Source organism: Catharus ustulatus, chromosome 5, assembly GCF_009819885.2.
Source record: "Catharus ustulatus isolate bCatUst1 chromosome 5, bCatUst1.pri.v2, whole genome shotgun sequence".
NCBI classification, from domain to species: Eukaryota; Metazoa; Chordata; class Aves; order Passeriformes; family Turdidae; genus Catharus; species Catharus ustulatus.
Window position 1 is genome coordinate 16787818 of NC_046225.1, and position 15752 is coordinate 16803569.

General features: G+C 42.5%; 1 protein-coding gene across 19 annotated transcripts in view; it reads left to right on the plus strand.

Moving 5' to 3' along the window:
- The window catches only part of ADGRL3 (adhesion G protein-coupled receptor L3), a 489413-nt gene that overhangs the window by 460004 nt on the left and 13657 nt on the right, over positions 1 to 15752 (plus strand). For 5 of the 19 annotated variants that reach the window (XM_033059570.1, XM_033059576.1, XM_033059571.1 and 2 more), the window contains 2 exons: positions 11178 to 11306; positions 14734 to 14751. The exons of 4 other annotated variants lie outside the window; for them this stretch is intronic. In XM_033059570.1, the coding sequence (XP_032915461.1) occupies positions 11178 to 11306; positions 14734 to 14751 (147 nt within the window). Of the gene's footprint in view, positions 1 to 9313; positions 9388 to 11177; positions 11307 to 14733; positions 14786 to 15752 lie in introns of those variants that run through there. 10 more of the 19 variants (XM_033059582.2, XM_033059583.2, XM_042779244.1 and 7 more) reach the window with 5 other exon arrangements.

A 15752-nucleotide genomic window follows, 5' to 3' on the forward strand; every position in this document is an offset into this window, starting at 1 on the left:
GGTCAAGTGCTGTTCTCCTGCTGTAATGCTCTGACTCTTAGCTTATAAACTAGACAGCAAATTTAATAGTTTATCCCAATAGCAGTCCTGCTATAGTAACAGGAGAATGTACGTACACCTTTTGGCTATATATTTATATATATATATGCTTTATGTCCATCCACCCCCAAGGTGCTGCTCGCCATCCCCACCACCCTCATGCATGGACTCCTGGAGGGGCTTCTTGGTGGTCTGCATTGCTGCTCCACTTATCTGAAAAAAAAGGAACAGCAGGGAGCTGTAAGAGCAGAGCTGTTCCATGAGGGAGAACACCTGGGAGCTGAGAGGGAGTCAAGCACAATCCAAACCCTCAGTAGTGGTTCATTGTGCCACAGGGGATTAAGCCAGGAGGCAGAGCCCTGGACAAATTTAGGGGATGAACCTGGTTTCAGGGTCCAGCCCAGACCACCAGGAGATACTGGCAGAGAAAGGGCTGGAAACACAGCTGGAGCCCAGGGAGATGCAGTCAGGAGACAGACACAAAGCAAGGACTGGCTGCCCAGAGCCAAGCAGGGCTGTGGCTTCCTGGTGGCTCACAAGGACCTCAAAAGCTATTGCAGATTGGAGCCCAGGACCCCTGGCAGCTCTCAGTGAAGGTTGATAAATCTTAAATAGAAATTCATCCATGTGTCCCTAAGGGTCCATTCAGGAGGGAGCAGGCAAACCCCATCAGAGTCATCACAAAGCCCTCAGATCCCCAGTACTGGCACAACAGATATTATCCCTGACTAGGAAAGCCATGTTCATTCCCTGTTTGCTCCTATTCAAATTGGAAGTGGAAATGAGGGCATTATTTGTCCCTCCCCCTTGCTTTTTCTTCCCAAATGCATAAGTGCCATTGCACGCTTCCTCTTCTGGGTAGTGTTCCAGAATAAATACTTGGTTTCCCTTTGCTTTATTATTTCTCCTCTGTGTTTTTATATCAACCACAAAGACTTAATCTGAAACACACACAGGAAAAAGGGAAATTATTGCTACTGTTTTCAGAGGTAATCAGTTTAATGTCAAATTCATGTGGATTTCTTCATAATGAACAGAACAAATTGAGCTCAAATTCAAACAGTGGGAATCTGAGTCAGAGAGGAAAATTAAAATGAAGAACATTAATATCCTGATTTCTAACCCAACCGAGACCTGATTGTTTCCTAAATGAAATCTCCCATCAAATTCCTTCCACCCACCCAAAAATATAATTAAGCTGTGATTTCCAGGCTGAAATAGTATCTGCACTGTGAATTCAGCAGGGACAACTGTGTGTTGCAGAATTATTTTCAGGTGGACATATTTTCCTGCATTTTTCAGAAGCAGTTATTTAGAAAACACCAGTAGAGGGTTAATTCTTCCTTTGGTAGGAGACTGTCACTCCGGAAGACAGGAGGTACAGGTTAGCACTGAGACAGTGCAATGAGTCAGGTTTTGGTCACCAAATCTGCCCTTTCTGCTGAGAGATGAGGGCTGCTGGATGTCTCAGTGCTGCAAGATCAAGAAGTTTGAGTTTAGCTGTCTGCAGGGGTAGTGGGTGCCAAGGTGTGACCATAACTGGCCAATACAGCAGTGAAAACCGGATGGAATTTGGTGTGGTAAAAAGCACAGGCAAGCAGAGGAGGAGGGAAAAAGGTAAAAAAAAACCCAAAAAAACCTGAAAGGAGCAGAACTGGATTCCCCAGGGATCTCAAACCCCATCCCTGCTACACTTCACAGTGCAGTTGCTGCTCATTATAACCCATTTGCCAATGCTGACCCTTTGCTGCCTAGATAAAGCAGAGAGAAGGTGGAAATAGGGACAGTGCAAGTGCTACTGCTGTCATGCATCAGCCTTTCTCAAGATGCTTGTTTACTCCTTGATGGATTAATGTGACCGGCCTGACAGAGAGATTTCTGCTAAATTTATGTTGCGTATAAAACAAATAGCAAGCAGCCAAGTTCTAGGAGAGCCTGTGCTCATCTTGATAGGATATTCAGAGGACGCCGCTAAATGATTTATCACAGTCTGTCTACACACTTCTTACCTACTCTGAGTAACACCTATGGCTTTTCTTGTGGCTTGATGATTTTAGAGAATAAATACTTCCACTGTTTTCTTTCCACTTGTTGTATTTTTACAGTTGGCAGCAAACAGTGCCCCAGTTTCTCCTGTTTAGTCAGTCAGCTTTCATGTCGTGTCTTTCAGAGAGATAATTTTAGGCTGTGGGGACTTACTCATTTTAAATTAGTGAATTGTGACTATACGAACATGCACATTTGCAGCAGTGTTAATGATCCTTTTTTTCCCATTATTTCTTGTTCCTGTTGTGGTTCTGGGGTAAGCATGTTCAGTGCAGAGGACTCACAGGATGTCCACGGTGCCTGCAGTTGTTCTCCTTGTTCATGAATACATCTGTATATGCCACCAAAATAGTCATAGATGTAAAAATACACATTATTCTTGGTTTCTGAGCACTTAACAGCTCAAAGACAGTTGGACTAAAGAAAAGTGTCAGTCTTCTGCAGACACTTTGGTCTTGTGAGTACCATCACTGCACAGCTGGGTATGTGGTGTGGAGCAGGATCTTTGTGTGTTTAAAACTGAGCACCCCCTGGAGATGCTTTACAAGATTTGAGCTCTGTTTTCACTCAGGGTTTCATGGATGTAAATGCAGAGGAATTATTGAAGCTGAACCTGGGATGGCCCTTAGCAGGGACAGCAGCCTCAGTGACCATTTAGAGATTATCATCTATCAGTGTGCAAATCTCACTTCTTCATTGTCGAAAACACTGCACTCTCCCCCCAAACCTGTCCCTTTGTGCAGAGTGCTGAGAGGTGCCAGTGCCTAAGTTGTCTGTGCTAACCATTGCTGAGTTGGCAGGGGCAAGGTGCTGCATGACCCTGAGGGATGCAGCAGTCCTTGCCCTTCACATTGCAAAGCCCTTAGCCCTAGGAAATTTATTCTGTGTTTCAAGGGCTCCCTCAGTCCTGGAGCCTGGACTCCGGTTTAGCCACAAACAGCAGCAGCAGTGCCAGTCTCTTCCCCCTCTGGAATATGATTAGATGTTCAGTTTCTATTATTTTTAACTCAAGGCTGCTACGTGAGAAGAGGATTTCTGGAAGTGCTTAAGTGTCCACTGGTTGGTGGAGATCCAGGGGTAAGAAGCAGGGTAGAATCCCTGGCAGCACTTCTCTGCTAATCCAGAGGCAGCCTGTAGTGTTTTCTAGCATCTCATCCAGCCACAGCTGCTCGAATGCTGCAGCTCCTGCTCTTCTCTGGGCAGATTGGTGTTCAAGGGTGCTCACTGTCCCAGCACTCTGGGTGCTTGTATTAGTGCTCACAACTCCAGAGAAGGCCTGCAAAAGAAATAGCATAGTCAATTTATATCAGGACTTCAAAACTTACATTTTACCCACTGCAGGAGGCTGTTCTTTACCACCACTGGCATTTTCCTAATGAAGCTCTTTGGTTTCATCCCCCTGCCCTTCTGCTTCTTCTGTTCCCGCTTGTAACTCTTACAGACACACTTACCCTCCCCTGACCCCATGGATACCCCTTCCTAGGCCCATTACCCAGATGGAGGGTGTATTTGGAGGGAGTAATCCACATGCCATTGCACCAGTTCTGTCACAAGGGATTGCTGTTTGTAAGCCAAAAAATCTCTGCAACCCTGTTAAGCAGCTGTTGGTTTGGCTAAATGTCAGCAAGTGGCCTCAAAATGACCCATCCTGATAATCACATATGAAGTAAAGAGAAGTTCCAGGTAGGTGACAGCAGAGGAATATTTTCTCTATGTAAGGGAAAATCATCAGCCTTTTGGACTAGCAAATGGCTTCTGGTGGATTTTGTCTTTTTTTTCCCCCCCCTTTTTCAATCAGCTGTACATTTTATGCTAGAAAAATTATGATTTTCTGCATCAAGGATCAAAACTTAGGGAATATAACTCTTATTTCTGCCTATGTGCAAAATTAATCCCATTGTTGATATTCTCCTGGTTTATTTTGCCTCTCTGCTGCCTGGGACTGAGTTAGCTGAGATTTGTTGCAGTGATTTCAGTGAGTGACATGACATTCTTCCTTTGGGAGATATTATGAGCTGGCTTTGATTTTAGGATTGACAGCCATATAATTGGAAGTTCAGTCATTAGGTGGATCAGCTTTAAAGAGGAAAAGTAAGGGCAAGGCAATTTCTGAAATCAGAGCAGGCTTTGGGGAGTATTAGATCTGGCAGAGTATTGCTGCAGAGCAGTCTTAATGCAATGACTGTGAAGGAGGAAGGAAGGAAGAAAGCATAGCTGCTTTTACAGATTTCTGGAAGCATGGTCCAATTTTCACCACAGGTGGGGCTCTCTGCACATCTTGGGTAAGGCCTCAGGTACAGAGGAACAATTAGAGATAATGCATGTTTGTATAGTCAAGATGCAATGTGGTATAAACACTTGCAAGGGGTAGTGATGGCATAAAGAAATGCTCCATCCTGGGACAGTGTTTCTGCTCCAGGCTGTGGAAAAGTAATTAGTCAGTGAGTAAATACCTACAAATCGATGTGGACTAGCTGTGTGTTTTGCACATGACCTGCAGATTATAGTCCAGCAGAGATTTGTTTTCTGAAATCATTGCTGAAGAAAGGAAGGAGGAAAAAGGGGACAAAGAAATACTTTCACTCCCATGTCTCTGCATAAAAACACGGGATGTTTCATGTGGCAGAAGATGGCCCAGAGCTTAACAACCTCATTTGCTGAAACTCCATTTCACTGCAGTCAGTATTAATAGCTTCACAATGAATAGATTAGATGCTGCAAGTGACAACAAACCTATTTGAGAGAAATTTAATAGGGAAGTTTATTGAAGTTTATTAACTGAATCCTGTTGGCTATTATAAGAACAGAGCTCAATAAATCTAAGTGTCAGAGCATTCGTTGAAAGGAACTTGGAAAAATGCTGAAAATACCTGTTGTCCTCCAGCAAATACGTGTGATTTTGCTTGTCATAATTGCATTTATTGTTAGAACAAATTGTGAACACATGGAAGACCAGGATTCATTAAATACTTGAAAGCTCTACCTCTATAAAAGGACTGTCGAATGCTGGTAAGGAAAGTCTCAAAGAAAACTAGATCTTTGACTCCTACAAACCTACTTTTGTTTCCCTGGGAGCAAAATGGAATAAGTTAATACTGAGCAAAGTATAAAACCAGCCAGAATTTACAAACTGCAATCAGTGCAGAGAGGCTATTCCAGTGGCATTCAAGTCTGAGCTATGTATACACTTAGGGTAAGGCAGGTGTCTTATGGGGTTGTTTCAGTGGGCACTTAGAGGAAGACTCTGCTCCTGCCACATCATTTGTGTCCAAGCTAAACCATGTTCCCCGATAGATCAGGAACTGTTCTACCTTCAGAGAATGGTCCATGTTCTTCCTGGCTGCCACTTGTCCCTGCAGGGTAGTCTGAAGTCAAGGATGTGACCTGCAAGAAGTGGAGGGACCTGGCTCAGGGTGGATGTGAACCACACAGTAAGTTGGGTGCTTCAGGAATCAGGCAGGAGTACAGCACTGTGCCCTTACCTTGCAGAGAGGGAGCTGCATTTCTGGCAAAATAGGAAGGAAACAGGATTGAGATTGACTGAAAACAAACACAAAAAAAGCCCAAGAAAATCTACATTTTGGAATTGCTGGGTCAGAGGCAATGAAATATTTTGTTATGACTCAGATGTATTTTTTCTAAACTATTTCTGTTTCTACTCTAATAAAAAGTTGAAATAATATGAAAAAGTCATAGTTAGCTTTTGTACCAGCCATTCTTCTGAAGCAAAAAGTGAAAACGTTTAATTTGGAAAATACTGATTCTGTATGGACATTTTTTGAGCATTGAAATAGTTCAGCAATTAAATTTGTAAGCTGGTCCATTCTCCTTTCTCAGCAAAACTGCTCTTCTGTCACATCTTCTGGGCAGTGGGGGAATCTTTTCAATCCCCTGCTAAAGTGCACATACCAAAAATATTTTGGTGTGCAATTGAAAAGACCCAAAGTCAAAGAAGATACATGCAGACACAGGATCCCAGTTAAAGCAGTGCTGCTCAAACCTCTTCAGCCAGGCACAGCCATGGTGAGTGACAGTATTATTCAGAAAATCTGGAGGAGCAGTTGAATCCATTTCCCTTCAGCTGGGTAGACCATGCAGATGATTCAAAGTAACCTGTGTGGCTTTGTCAGCCAGCTGCCCACAAGAAATTCTTTTGAATTTTATTCCTGAGTGATGCAGTCTAGAGTCTGGCAACATGTGCTTGTCATCATAATTTTCATCCTTTGCTTTCAGTGAGTGAATAAACCATACTTGTGTTTAACAAGGGGCAGTTTTCCCATACAGTCATTACACAAATCTCTTCCAAAAAATTATCTCTATATTCAATGTTGTCCTGCATCAGGGACATCAATATCTACCTTAGAAAGGAAAGAAAAAGGTTCCATTTGGTTGCATACTGTCATTAAAATAATGCCTACTTTCATAGCCACAGGAAGCAGCTGAGTGTAGCTATCTGAATCCTCTGTGTCTAGTAACAGTGATGTTAAAAATTGTGGGATTTTCATCTTCTTTGCCCTGGTTGGTTTTCCTAACAGTTTTTCTCAGTTTGCAAGTCAAAAGTGCAATCCTCCAGATCTCCCCCTGCATCCTGAGCATAGGCCATGGCTTCTCCTGGCCTTTTAAATCCAGTCTGGCTGGATCTGTGATGCTTGAATCATGAGGATCACCGATGCTGTGAGAGGGACAGGAGCATCTGTGTGTTATCCAGCAAATACTTGCCTTCTGAAAGACCATAATTTCTTTCTCCTTGTGATCACAGCCTGCAAATCCTTCTCTTGAGGGAATCTAGCGTCAGGAAGCCTTGAACTGGGCACTGGCTTTTCCAGAAACCTAAATTTGAATGTAATTTTGGATATTAGAGCTGACCTGGTAGCTGTGTTTTGCTCTGAACTTTGGTTGAATACCAGTGGAAACAAGGAGCCTTGGTGCAGTAGTTGTACCAGTGGGGTTATAAGGAATATTTTTGTAGAGGTGTAAGTTCTGCTGTTAAATGTTTGTTGGCTGTGATGATATCATCATGCTGTGTAAGGTGAACCTGTGGCTTTGAACCCATCATTTTTCCAACCCCAAATTTAGGCTCCTACATGTACACAGCATGATAGGAGTTTGGAAACAGAATACATTTGCTTTCAGTAGTGTGCCTTTTACTAGCAGAACTGAAGGTGATTCAGCACAGCTGGCTACAAGGCAGTTCTCCTAACTAAATAAGAAATGGTGGCTGTGTGATGGGCTTAGGTGGTCCAGCAGATGGCAAAGGAGGGATTTGTATAGGGGCTGCTATTGCTGGAATGTAGGAAAGCAAGGATGACACAGGGCTGTGGGGTTTGCTGGGTGAGATCTATATTGCACCACAGATGCTGAGAGCTGAGGATCCAGCAGTAAGTGAATAAATAAAAGTAAGTGGTGATAACTGCTGCCTGCTGAGGATATTGGGCACATGGCCAGCTCCAAGCCAGAGAGCTGCTGAGGGTCCCATCCCAAGAGTGCTCTGACAGGGAGGAGATTCCAAGTGGCTAACAGGCACTTGCAGCCCTGATCTTTCTGGTTTTTGGGCCCCTGGACATGCAGTGACCTTTGTAATTGCAGCCCCAGGGATGCACACCCACACACAGGACTGCAGAACAAACCTTTTTGATGTTCCCCATGGTGTTTTGGGAGAGCATGCTGCTATGATCCCATGCTTACTTTGCTGGGGTTTTGTTGGCTTTCTGTTACCAAGGCCATTTTAATGCAAATGAGGTCATAGCTCCATAGTCTACCTGCTCCTTCTGCTCCTGCCTCATCTGCAGACCTAACCCGCTCTTCCTAATAGTCCTGTTGGTTGCTATAGCAATGATAAAGTGGTATGAAAAAGCCAAGATGATACTTAAATGTATGGCTGGTATTACATTTTTCTTTCTTTCTCCTAACAAAGAGAAACCAAATAATGAGGGGTTTGGGGGTTTTTTGTTGTTATTGTTGTTTCAGGGGGTTTTTTGGTGTAAGACTCTTTCATCAAAAGCTTTAAGTGTGGGCTTTTTGGACCCTGGATGCAATCCTCTCACAGCACCCTTTTAGGATGGGAATTTTGCAACTTAAGAGCAGTTAGTAAGAAACTAGAGCCCAAATTTATGAATACAGGGTACATATCATTTTGTATTTAAAATGCCAAAGTTTCATTTATTGTGTTGTGCAGAGAGTATGACGTTCACCGTCATGTGAACCTGCTGCAGAGTGCTTAGGGCTCAGTTGGATCACTGGATGTATTGAAAGATATCTGAACATGTTAGCAGAGGGTTTGTTTTGGATTTGCACCAGGAAACTTAGTCAGCACTGCCATTGAAGGTGGCATTTTGAACAGTAAACTTAAAAATCCTGATGAAATCAAGGGAGAGGAAAGCAGAAGATGGAATTTTTTTTGCTCAGTTGCTGCATACAAGAATGGGTGGCTGTAGTACCAAGCCCTGTCTTTTACACACCCAAGAGTGAAAATTACTTACTTATTCTGTATTTTCAACTTTTTTGCCATGTTTATAGTCAGAATCATGGATCTGTATTCAACGTTGGCTGGAAGAGCCATATTTGTGTGAATTCAGCTCATTCCAGAGCCCACCATGCTGGCAAATATAGGCAAGCAAAACCTACATTTAAGTGCTTGCACAGGTTGATACCTTCTTTCTTGTCACATTCTGAGAGCATCCCTCATGCAAAACAGCTTCTCCTGCCCAGCCATGGTGGAATCAGCTTGTTCCTGACTGCTGGGGCTCACTAGACAAGATCAGGCCATGGATATGTTATTGAGTGAGATGCTCTTTCTGGCAGCTGGCATTTAAAGATGCCTCAAGCTAAAGTTCTCAAAAGCCCACCATGGGTGTATTTTTCATATCAATTCTCATAGGGACTGAGTTGGAGGTTGGGTTAAATCTCAAATAGGAGAATTATATCACTTCTGAGTTTATGGCTGGCATTAACTCTGGACACTCTCATTACTAGTATAAAAGTGAGCCCCTTTTTGAATTTTTTATGGTCTGGCTTGATTAAAAGTGGGATGAAAGCAGAAACAATTTTAATCGCCTTAGTGCTCACTAGAATAAAACTAGCACAAGAGAAATGGTTCCTACAATCCCTCATCCCAGATATGTGTGAGATTGAGAGAAAACACATTACCAGAAAGAAAGAATTGCCTCATTTACCTATTAGTTAAATTCAAGGTTACTTAGTTAAGCGTTCATATAATGTTTTCTTACAGGAGACAGCTTTGTTTCCTTATTTTCAAACACAGCAGCTCATCTTGCTTTCCATCAGCATAGACAAAAATATCAGGTGAGAGAAAACAAGTCTTTTTTTTCCAGCTGCATGTGTTGAGGAGCCTCCCTGGCATGCAGCCCCCATACAGCGCTGCCTTCTACTCTGTCCTGTGCTCAAAAGACCGAATAAGTGATCCGCTAATGCCATGATGCCTGGGGCTGGGAAGTGCTGGGGGATGATGGGGAGAGGCAGGAAACAGCCTGCTCTCTCCTCTACCTGCAAAGACATGGGGAAATGCCATCCCAGGCCTGCACACAAGCATGGCAGGAGGCAGCCTCCTCCTAGCCTGAGCTTTGGCCAGCTTTTGCCTTTCTGTAAATAATTAGTAGGTGTGAACTTTTAGAGAACCGCCTGCTAAGGGGATTTGTACTAGCCAGAGGTTTATGTATCGTCAGAGACTCCATCCAGAGATCATACCCAGTGCCTACACACCTTGCAAAGACAACCTTCACCCTGGCACGGGGCCACCTCCACACCTAAAAGAGGCAGATGAGGTCTCCATGCCTCAGACACTGGTAAAAGCATTCCTGAAAGGGTCGCAGGTTTTGAGGTTTGGCTTTTCAGTTCCTTCTTTGGGTAGAGGCTGTCGGATGTTGGTGACATCAACAGCCCTCTGACAGTCCTGTCCTAACTAGCTCTAGTTGTCCCACCTTTGATTTACTTTCCTGGTGGAAAGGTTTTGTCTTTACAGTTCAGTCCTGGAGGTTAAAAACCATGGTCATCCTTCCTGCTCTAGAGCTCAGTAGGAATGGCCCTGAAGGGCAAGTTTTTTTATCTGGTCACGTCTCTGGAGATTGGAAGAGGTTCAGAGCAAGGGTTTAAGGGGTTTTCATCCTGTAGATCAGCTAAAAGGTGGGGGAAGACTTTGCTTCCTGGGTTGATGCCTGCAATAGGAATTGAGGTAGGTCTTGGCAGCCACCTGCCAAGCCATGATAATCCCAAAAAGCACAGGTCCAGAGGCTGCTGCGTCTCCAAGGGATAAACCAAAGACCAAAGGACAACTGCTGGCTGAGTGCTTGGAAACAGCAGCAAAGAGGTGGGGGAGTGGGGAAACGAGGTGTTTGTGGGGCACACAGGGAGCCTTGAGACAGGCACTTTGTGGCCACTCTCATTCCTGATAGAAATGCCTGATGGAGCTGTAGTGCTCTCACCTGCCAGGATGGATTCAGGTGGTTCTGGATGTTCTCGATGGTGGTACCAGAGAAGCAGCTGAAGTGAAACTTGCTGTCTTAGATATGAGAAACAGCTGCTGTCTGAGAAATGCTGAGAGCCTTTGGAGAGGCTGCATTCTCCATCCTTTCTATTTAATTCTGCTTTTTGGTTATAGATGTGTTGCAAAAGACCGGTAAAAGAGATCCTAGCACATAGTGGGAGTTGAATGTGCTGTTGTCTGTTAGTCATTATATATATTTTTTTAATTTTTTTTTTTAATTCATTTGGCACTTTCTGGAGAGTTTTTCCCCCTACATTGTGTAGGCTGCCATCTTCCTTTCTTTCTTTGTAGCAAGCATGTGGGCGCAGCCTTGCTTACACTCTGAGCAACTGGGAAACCACCATAAATGTAGCTTATCCGCTTTCTGATACATTTTCTTTTGCGTTGGTTTGGATTTGTGCATCGTCAGTAACATCTGTTCTGCTTTAGTGGCATACAGTTTTCCGAGTCTAATTAGCTGGCTGCTTGTAATCAGGACTATTTCAACTGTTGTCATTCTGAATGTTCTTTTTCCCTTTTTTTTAATACCACATTTGCCTGATTGACCTTTTTTGTTGTTTTTTTTCTCTGTCTTTCTATCGGGCTGCTCCAGGAGCCATGGCTAATCATCTTATAACCAATGCTCTGCTTCGTCCTCATGGCACTAACAACCCTTATAATACATTGCTCGGGGAATCGGCGGTCTATAACAACCCTTCTGTCAGCATGTACAACGCACAAGGTGTGCTGGAGTTTCTCTCTAATTTTTCTAGTGAGAATTCCATTTTCTGTGGCTTATTTTGGCCCATTTCTTTATTTTTTCTTCCTTTTTCTTTTTCTCTCCCCACATACACACACACTTTTTTTTTCTTTTTTTTAACTGGGCACAAAAAAATATCTCCTCCCCTTCCTTTCATTTCAATGCATCTTTCCATCTTCCAGATGCTATTTTTCCATGAGTGATCCAATTCACTTTGAAAGACTCTTGTCAGTTTTACTCAAAGCATTCACAGAGTTTTGATTTTGATTTTTTTTTTTTAATTCAGTCTCCTTGCTTTTGTATTGTTTTGGACTTGTGTATGTGTGTGTGTGTGTTTTGTCAGACACATCCATTCCTCTCTGTTGTCAGCGCATTTTCCTGTTAAACCATTCATTTCAGAAACAGGAACACCACTGAAGGTAAGTGAAGCTAAACTGGCCTTTGCCATCAAAGCTGCTCTCATTTGAAATGGCCTGGAGAAACATGGTCAGCAGTGCACTGGTTTGCACAGGGAGTAAAATGCAAAATAAAACAAAACTGCCCTTGATCTCTAAGAAAAATGACAGTTGAAGCAAGAAGTGTAGGCCAACTCCAAAGAGCAGAGCTGAGATAAGAAATGTTTTGCCGTTTGCATTTACACATTTTATCTGTGCTACTAGGGGAAAAAATAATTGAGAAAAGGTGTAGTGAATCTAGATAATCTTTGATATCCTCCTTTTGGCAACAGAAAAGAGACAGGCAGAGTCAGTTGTACCTAATGGAGGTTTCTGCTATGGAAATCACTCTCTTGTCACCTACATGTTTGTCTCTGCTCTGGCTTCTGTGGGAAGGGACAATGTCTGTAAGCTGATGTCCTGGTGCTTCCATGAGGGAGAGTCAGATGTATTTAAGTAAGGCCTGAGAAGGAGATGGGGAGTGTGGATCTCTGACAGCTCCTGTCTCTTGGCAGCTCCATCCTGCTCTGCCCCTTCCATGGGTTTCTGTTTGATCCTTTTTTTTTTCTGGTCTTACTTGTAAGGTGGCTGAATCACTGCAGAGTCGCACTGCATTCCAGTGCAAGTGTGCCAGCACTCTGTCAGCTCTCCACTCTCAATGAAGACACCACTTCCCAGTAAAGGATATCCAAGAGAGGGAAAATAATGATGGTTATAATGCAAACAGGAAAGCCCCCTTTATACTCTATGGCACCATGTTGTTTATGACAGAAATAGATTGTGAACTGTATCAGTAGGGTATTTGCATTCAAAGCACAAGGAAAGCACACCTGTTTGACCTTTTTGCTGTTTATTAATTTCCTAATCTATGCCAACTTTGTGCGATAAATTTACTTTCAAGAATGCTTTTTTAAAAAGGGGCTACTGTTAAACATGAAATGTTCTGAATTTTAAGAATTTCAGTGTACTGCAAATGTTGAAATGAGCTTTGATGTTCTGACTAGTTTCTTGCACGATAATCTTGCAAGTTGTGGGAATCTTTTAAATCAAATGGCAGTAGGTAATGCTGGGTCAGTATTTGCCTTAAGGAGTCCTGATGTTCTGGGCTGGGTGCTTCAACTGAATCCAGGCAATTTGGGCAGAAATGTGTGTTACATGTATTTTAATAATTTTGTGTTCTTCAAATTTTTAGAATCTGATACAGTTACCTGGGCTAACAGAATGTTACTCTACAAAAAGCAGCGTAATTTCTTTGCAAGTGCTATTCTGTTCAACACAGATAAATAACAGAGAAACCTATCCAGGCTTCCTCCATGGGAGGTGAAGAGAGAGAATGGGACCAGCCTAGTCCCATTTAAGCTCCTGGAGCTTTGCCATTGACTTCAGAGGGATCAGAATCCAACCTAGTCTTTTTAGGAGGCTGCAAGTTAATTAATGACTATAGAACTGGTATAGCTATTGATTTTCAAACTGGTGAGGTCCCTGGACAATTCACAAACCGTGAATATTAGGAGATCTCATGGCAGAAATGAAAGGTAGCTAAACCAACCAGGCCTAGTGATCTTGGTGGCCCTTTGGGGTTTACGGATGGTGCACCAGCAGGAATGCTAAAGCGAGGAGAGTGCATTGTAAAAGTAGATGCTGTCATCATCTCTGGGTGTGCCTTGGCTGTGGTTGGCATGCAGTGAGGCATTGTTAGCTTACACCATCCAACTAACTCATTCCAACTCATCACTAAGGCTGTGATTTTTTTTTTGCACCTTCATGTACCACTGCTGGTTCTGGCTGTGGATGGGACAGGACACACTAAGGAACAAGGGAATGATCTGGTACATCCATTTCTTTTCCCCTCCCCAGTTACATTTTTTAAAATACCGTCTCTGCTTAAGCCAAAACTGCCACATCTGTGGTAGACAGTCACTGGGGCAGGAAAATTACCTTTGGAAAGAGGTGGGGAATCAGACCCTAAAAGGCCAAAATCCCATGTGGCATAAGCAATTCCTGAATAGGACACAGAGTGTAGAGGAAGGAGGAGGTGGTAGGTGAGGGGCTGAGTGCTCACTGTTATTGGAAGTTGAGGAATATACATGGACTCAGTCTCTCCAAAGCAGGAAAACATCCCAACACCTTTTGTCAGAACTCATTTTGAGAGAAGGTGTTCATAAGTGCTAACAACCATTAACAAGCTCTACTTAAAATCCAAAGTGCCACACACCACTGAAGAGTGGGAAGCTGAGCGTTATCACTGCCTCTTCATCTTATTCTCTGACTTTTCTTGTTTTAAACCTTCCTTAATAGTTTCATTTAGCAATGCCATTATTCAAACTATTATTCCTCTTTTTTTGTTGCTGTTCCTTTTTTTGCCAAGTCCATATAGTTTGCCATATGTTTGGTTAAAGTAAAAATCAGACTTACCAAAGTTTGTAAAATGCCAGCAGCCCCATGATGAGCAAAGTCATACTCTTACAAAGCACTGTTGCAAAAGATGGACGGCAAAACATTTTAAGCAAGGAAACAGATTTCAGTTTCAACTGCCAGGGGTTATTATACCTAACAGTAAGTAAAGCTATTAATTTTAAGTCTTTGGAAATGACAATGACAGTGCCTGTCTTTTCAAGCATGACTGTGACCAGCTTTAGACTTTACTTAAATTTCCTGGCATTATTTCTTCATTTGTGTTGCACGCTGAACATTTTATAATGGCATTGGAAAACAGTTTAAATGTGATAATTTTTTTAATAAAAATGTAGACTATTGAATATTGTGCGTAAAATATTTTTTTTCTGTCTAAAATGTCAATATTTTTAACCTGAAATAAACCTTGTAACAAATTCATGTATTCTGGGCAGTGGAAATTATTTCCGTTAACTCTCTTTTCTGCATATCATCAATTTGCTTTTTACTCATGTTTCTCCTACTGTCGCTGTAAGCTTACTTGTTGTTTTTTCTTTCCTTTTCTTCATGCTGTCGTTTAGAGCCCTACAGAGAGACAAGTATGGGAGTAAAGCTAAACATTGCATATCAAATGTAATTTTTTTTAGTTCACTTTTATTGCATCACATATAGATGATGTAGCTAATAAAGGAAATTATTCTCACAGTTTTGAAATCAAAGACTATGAATAGACATATGTATATATATGTGTATGCGTGTGTATGTATGTATGTATATATATATGTAGGTGTACATATATATATATAGATGAGATTAGATGGTGCTTTCTTTGTTTATTTCTCATTTTTGTGGTATCGTTTACCCAGCATAGTTTCTCTTTTAGTTGTGTATGCTTTTTTTTTTTTACTTCATGTTTTTATTTGCAAGGTCATGGCATTTTTATACGGCGCGTTTCATTGCAGCCCCCACTCTGTTCTCACCTGCAATGCCTCCCATTTTATTTCTGCACCAAACCCCAGATCTATGCATTGGCAGCAGGAGCACAGTGCTCAGTGCCTCAATGCATGCGTTACTCAACGTAACCATCAAACAGATGCTGTTGTACCTGTCACCCATTACATACAGCCCTCCCCCAAAAATGCTCACTTTTCATTTCTCCCCAAGCATCGTGACTCGGTTGGAGAGCTTTCACCGTGAAAATCAACGGCTTTGCTCTATGTCTGTGATGGCTAGTTGGTTTTTTGGCATAGCTCCCTCATTTGCTGGGGAACCCAGGATACGGCAGCAACCTCTAAGCTTCAGAAACCTAAAAGGTGACCGACACATTTGGGGCATTTCACTTAAAAGCAAGAAGAAGCCTTCAGTAGCACTTTCCAACCCTTGACACACAGCAACTACTCCATCGCAGATATAGACTGAATCCTGTATTTTCAGAAGGTACACATGCCATGTACAAGCATGGTATGAGCAACTGTTCATCTGAAATTGTCAGTTTAATGGCTTCTCTGATCCACTGTGCCTTACTGGGAGTTGCTTGCCGGTTTTTGGCAATGCCTGAAGCCCTTAGCTGAGAGATTGATAAATTATTTCATGCATCCCC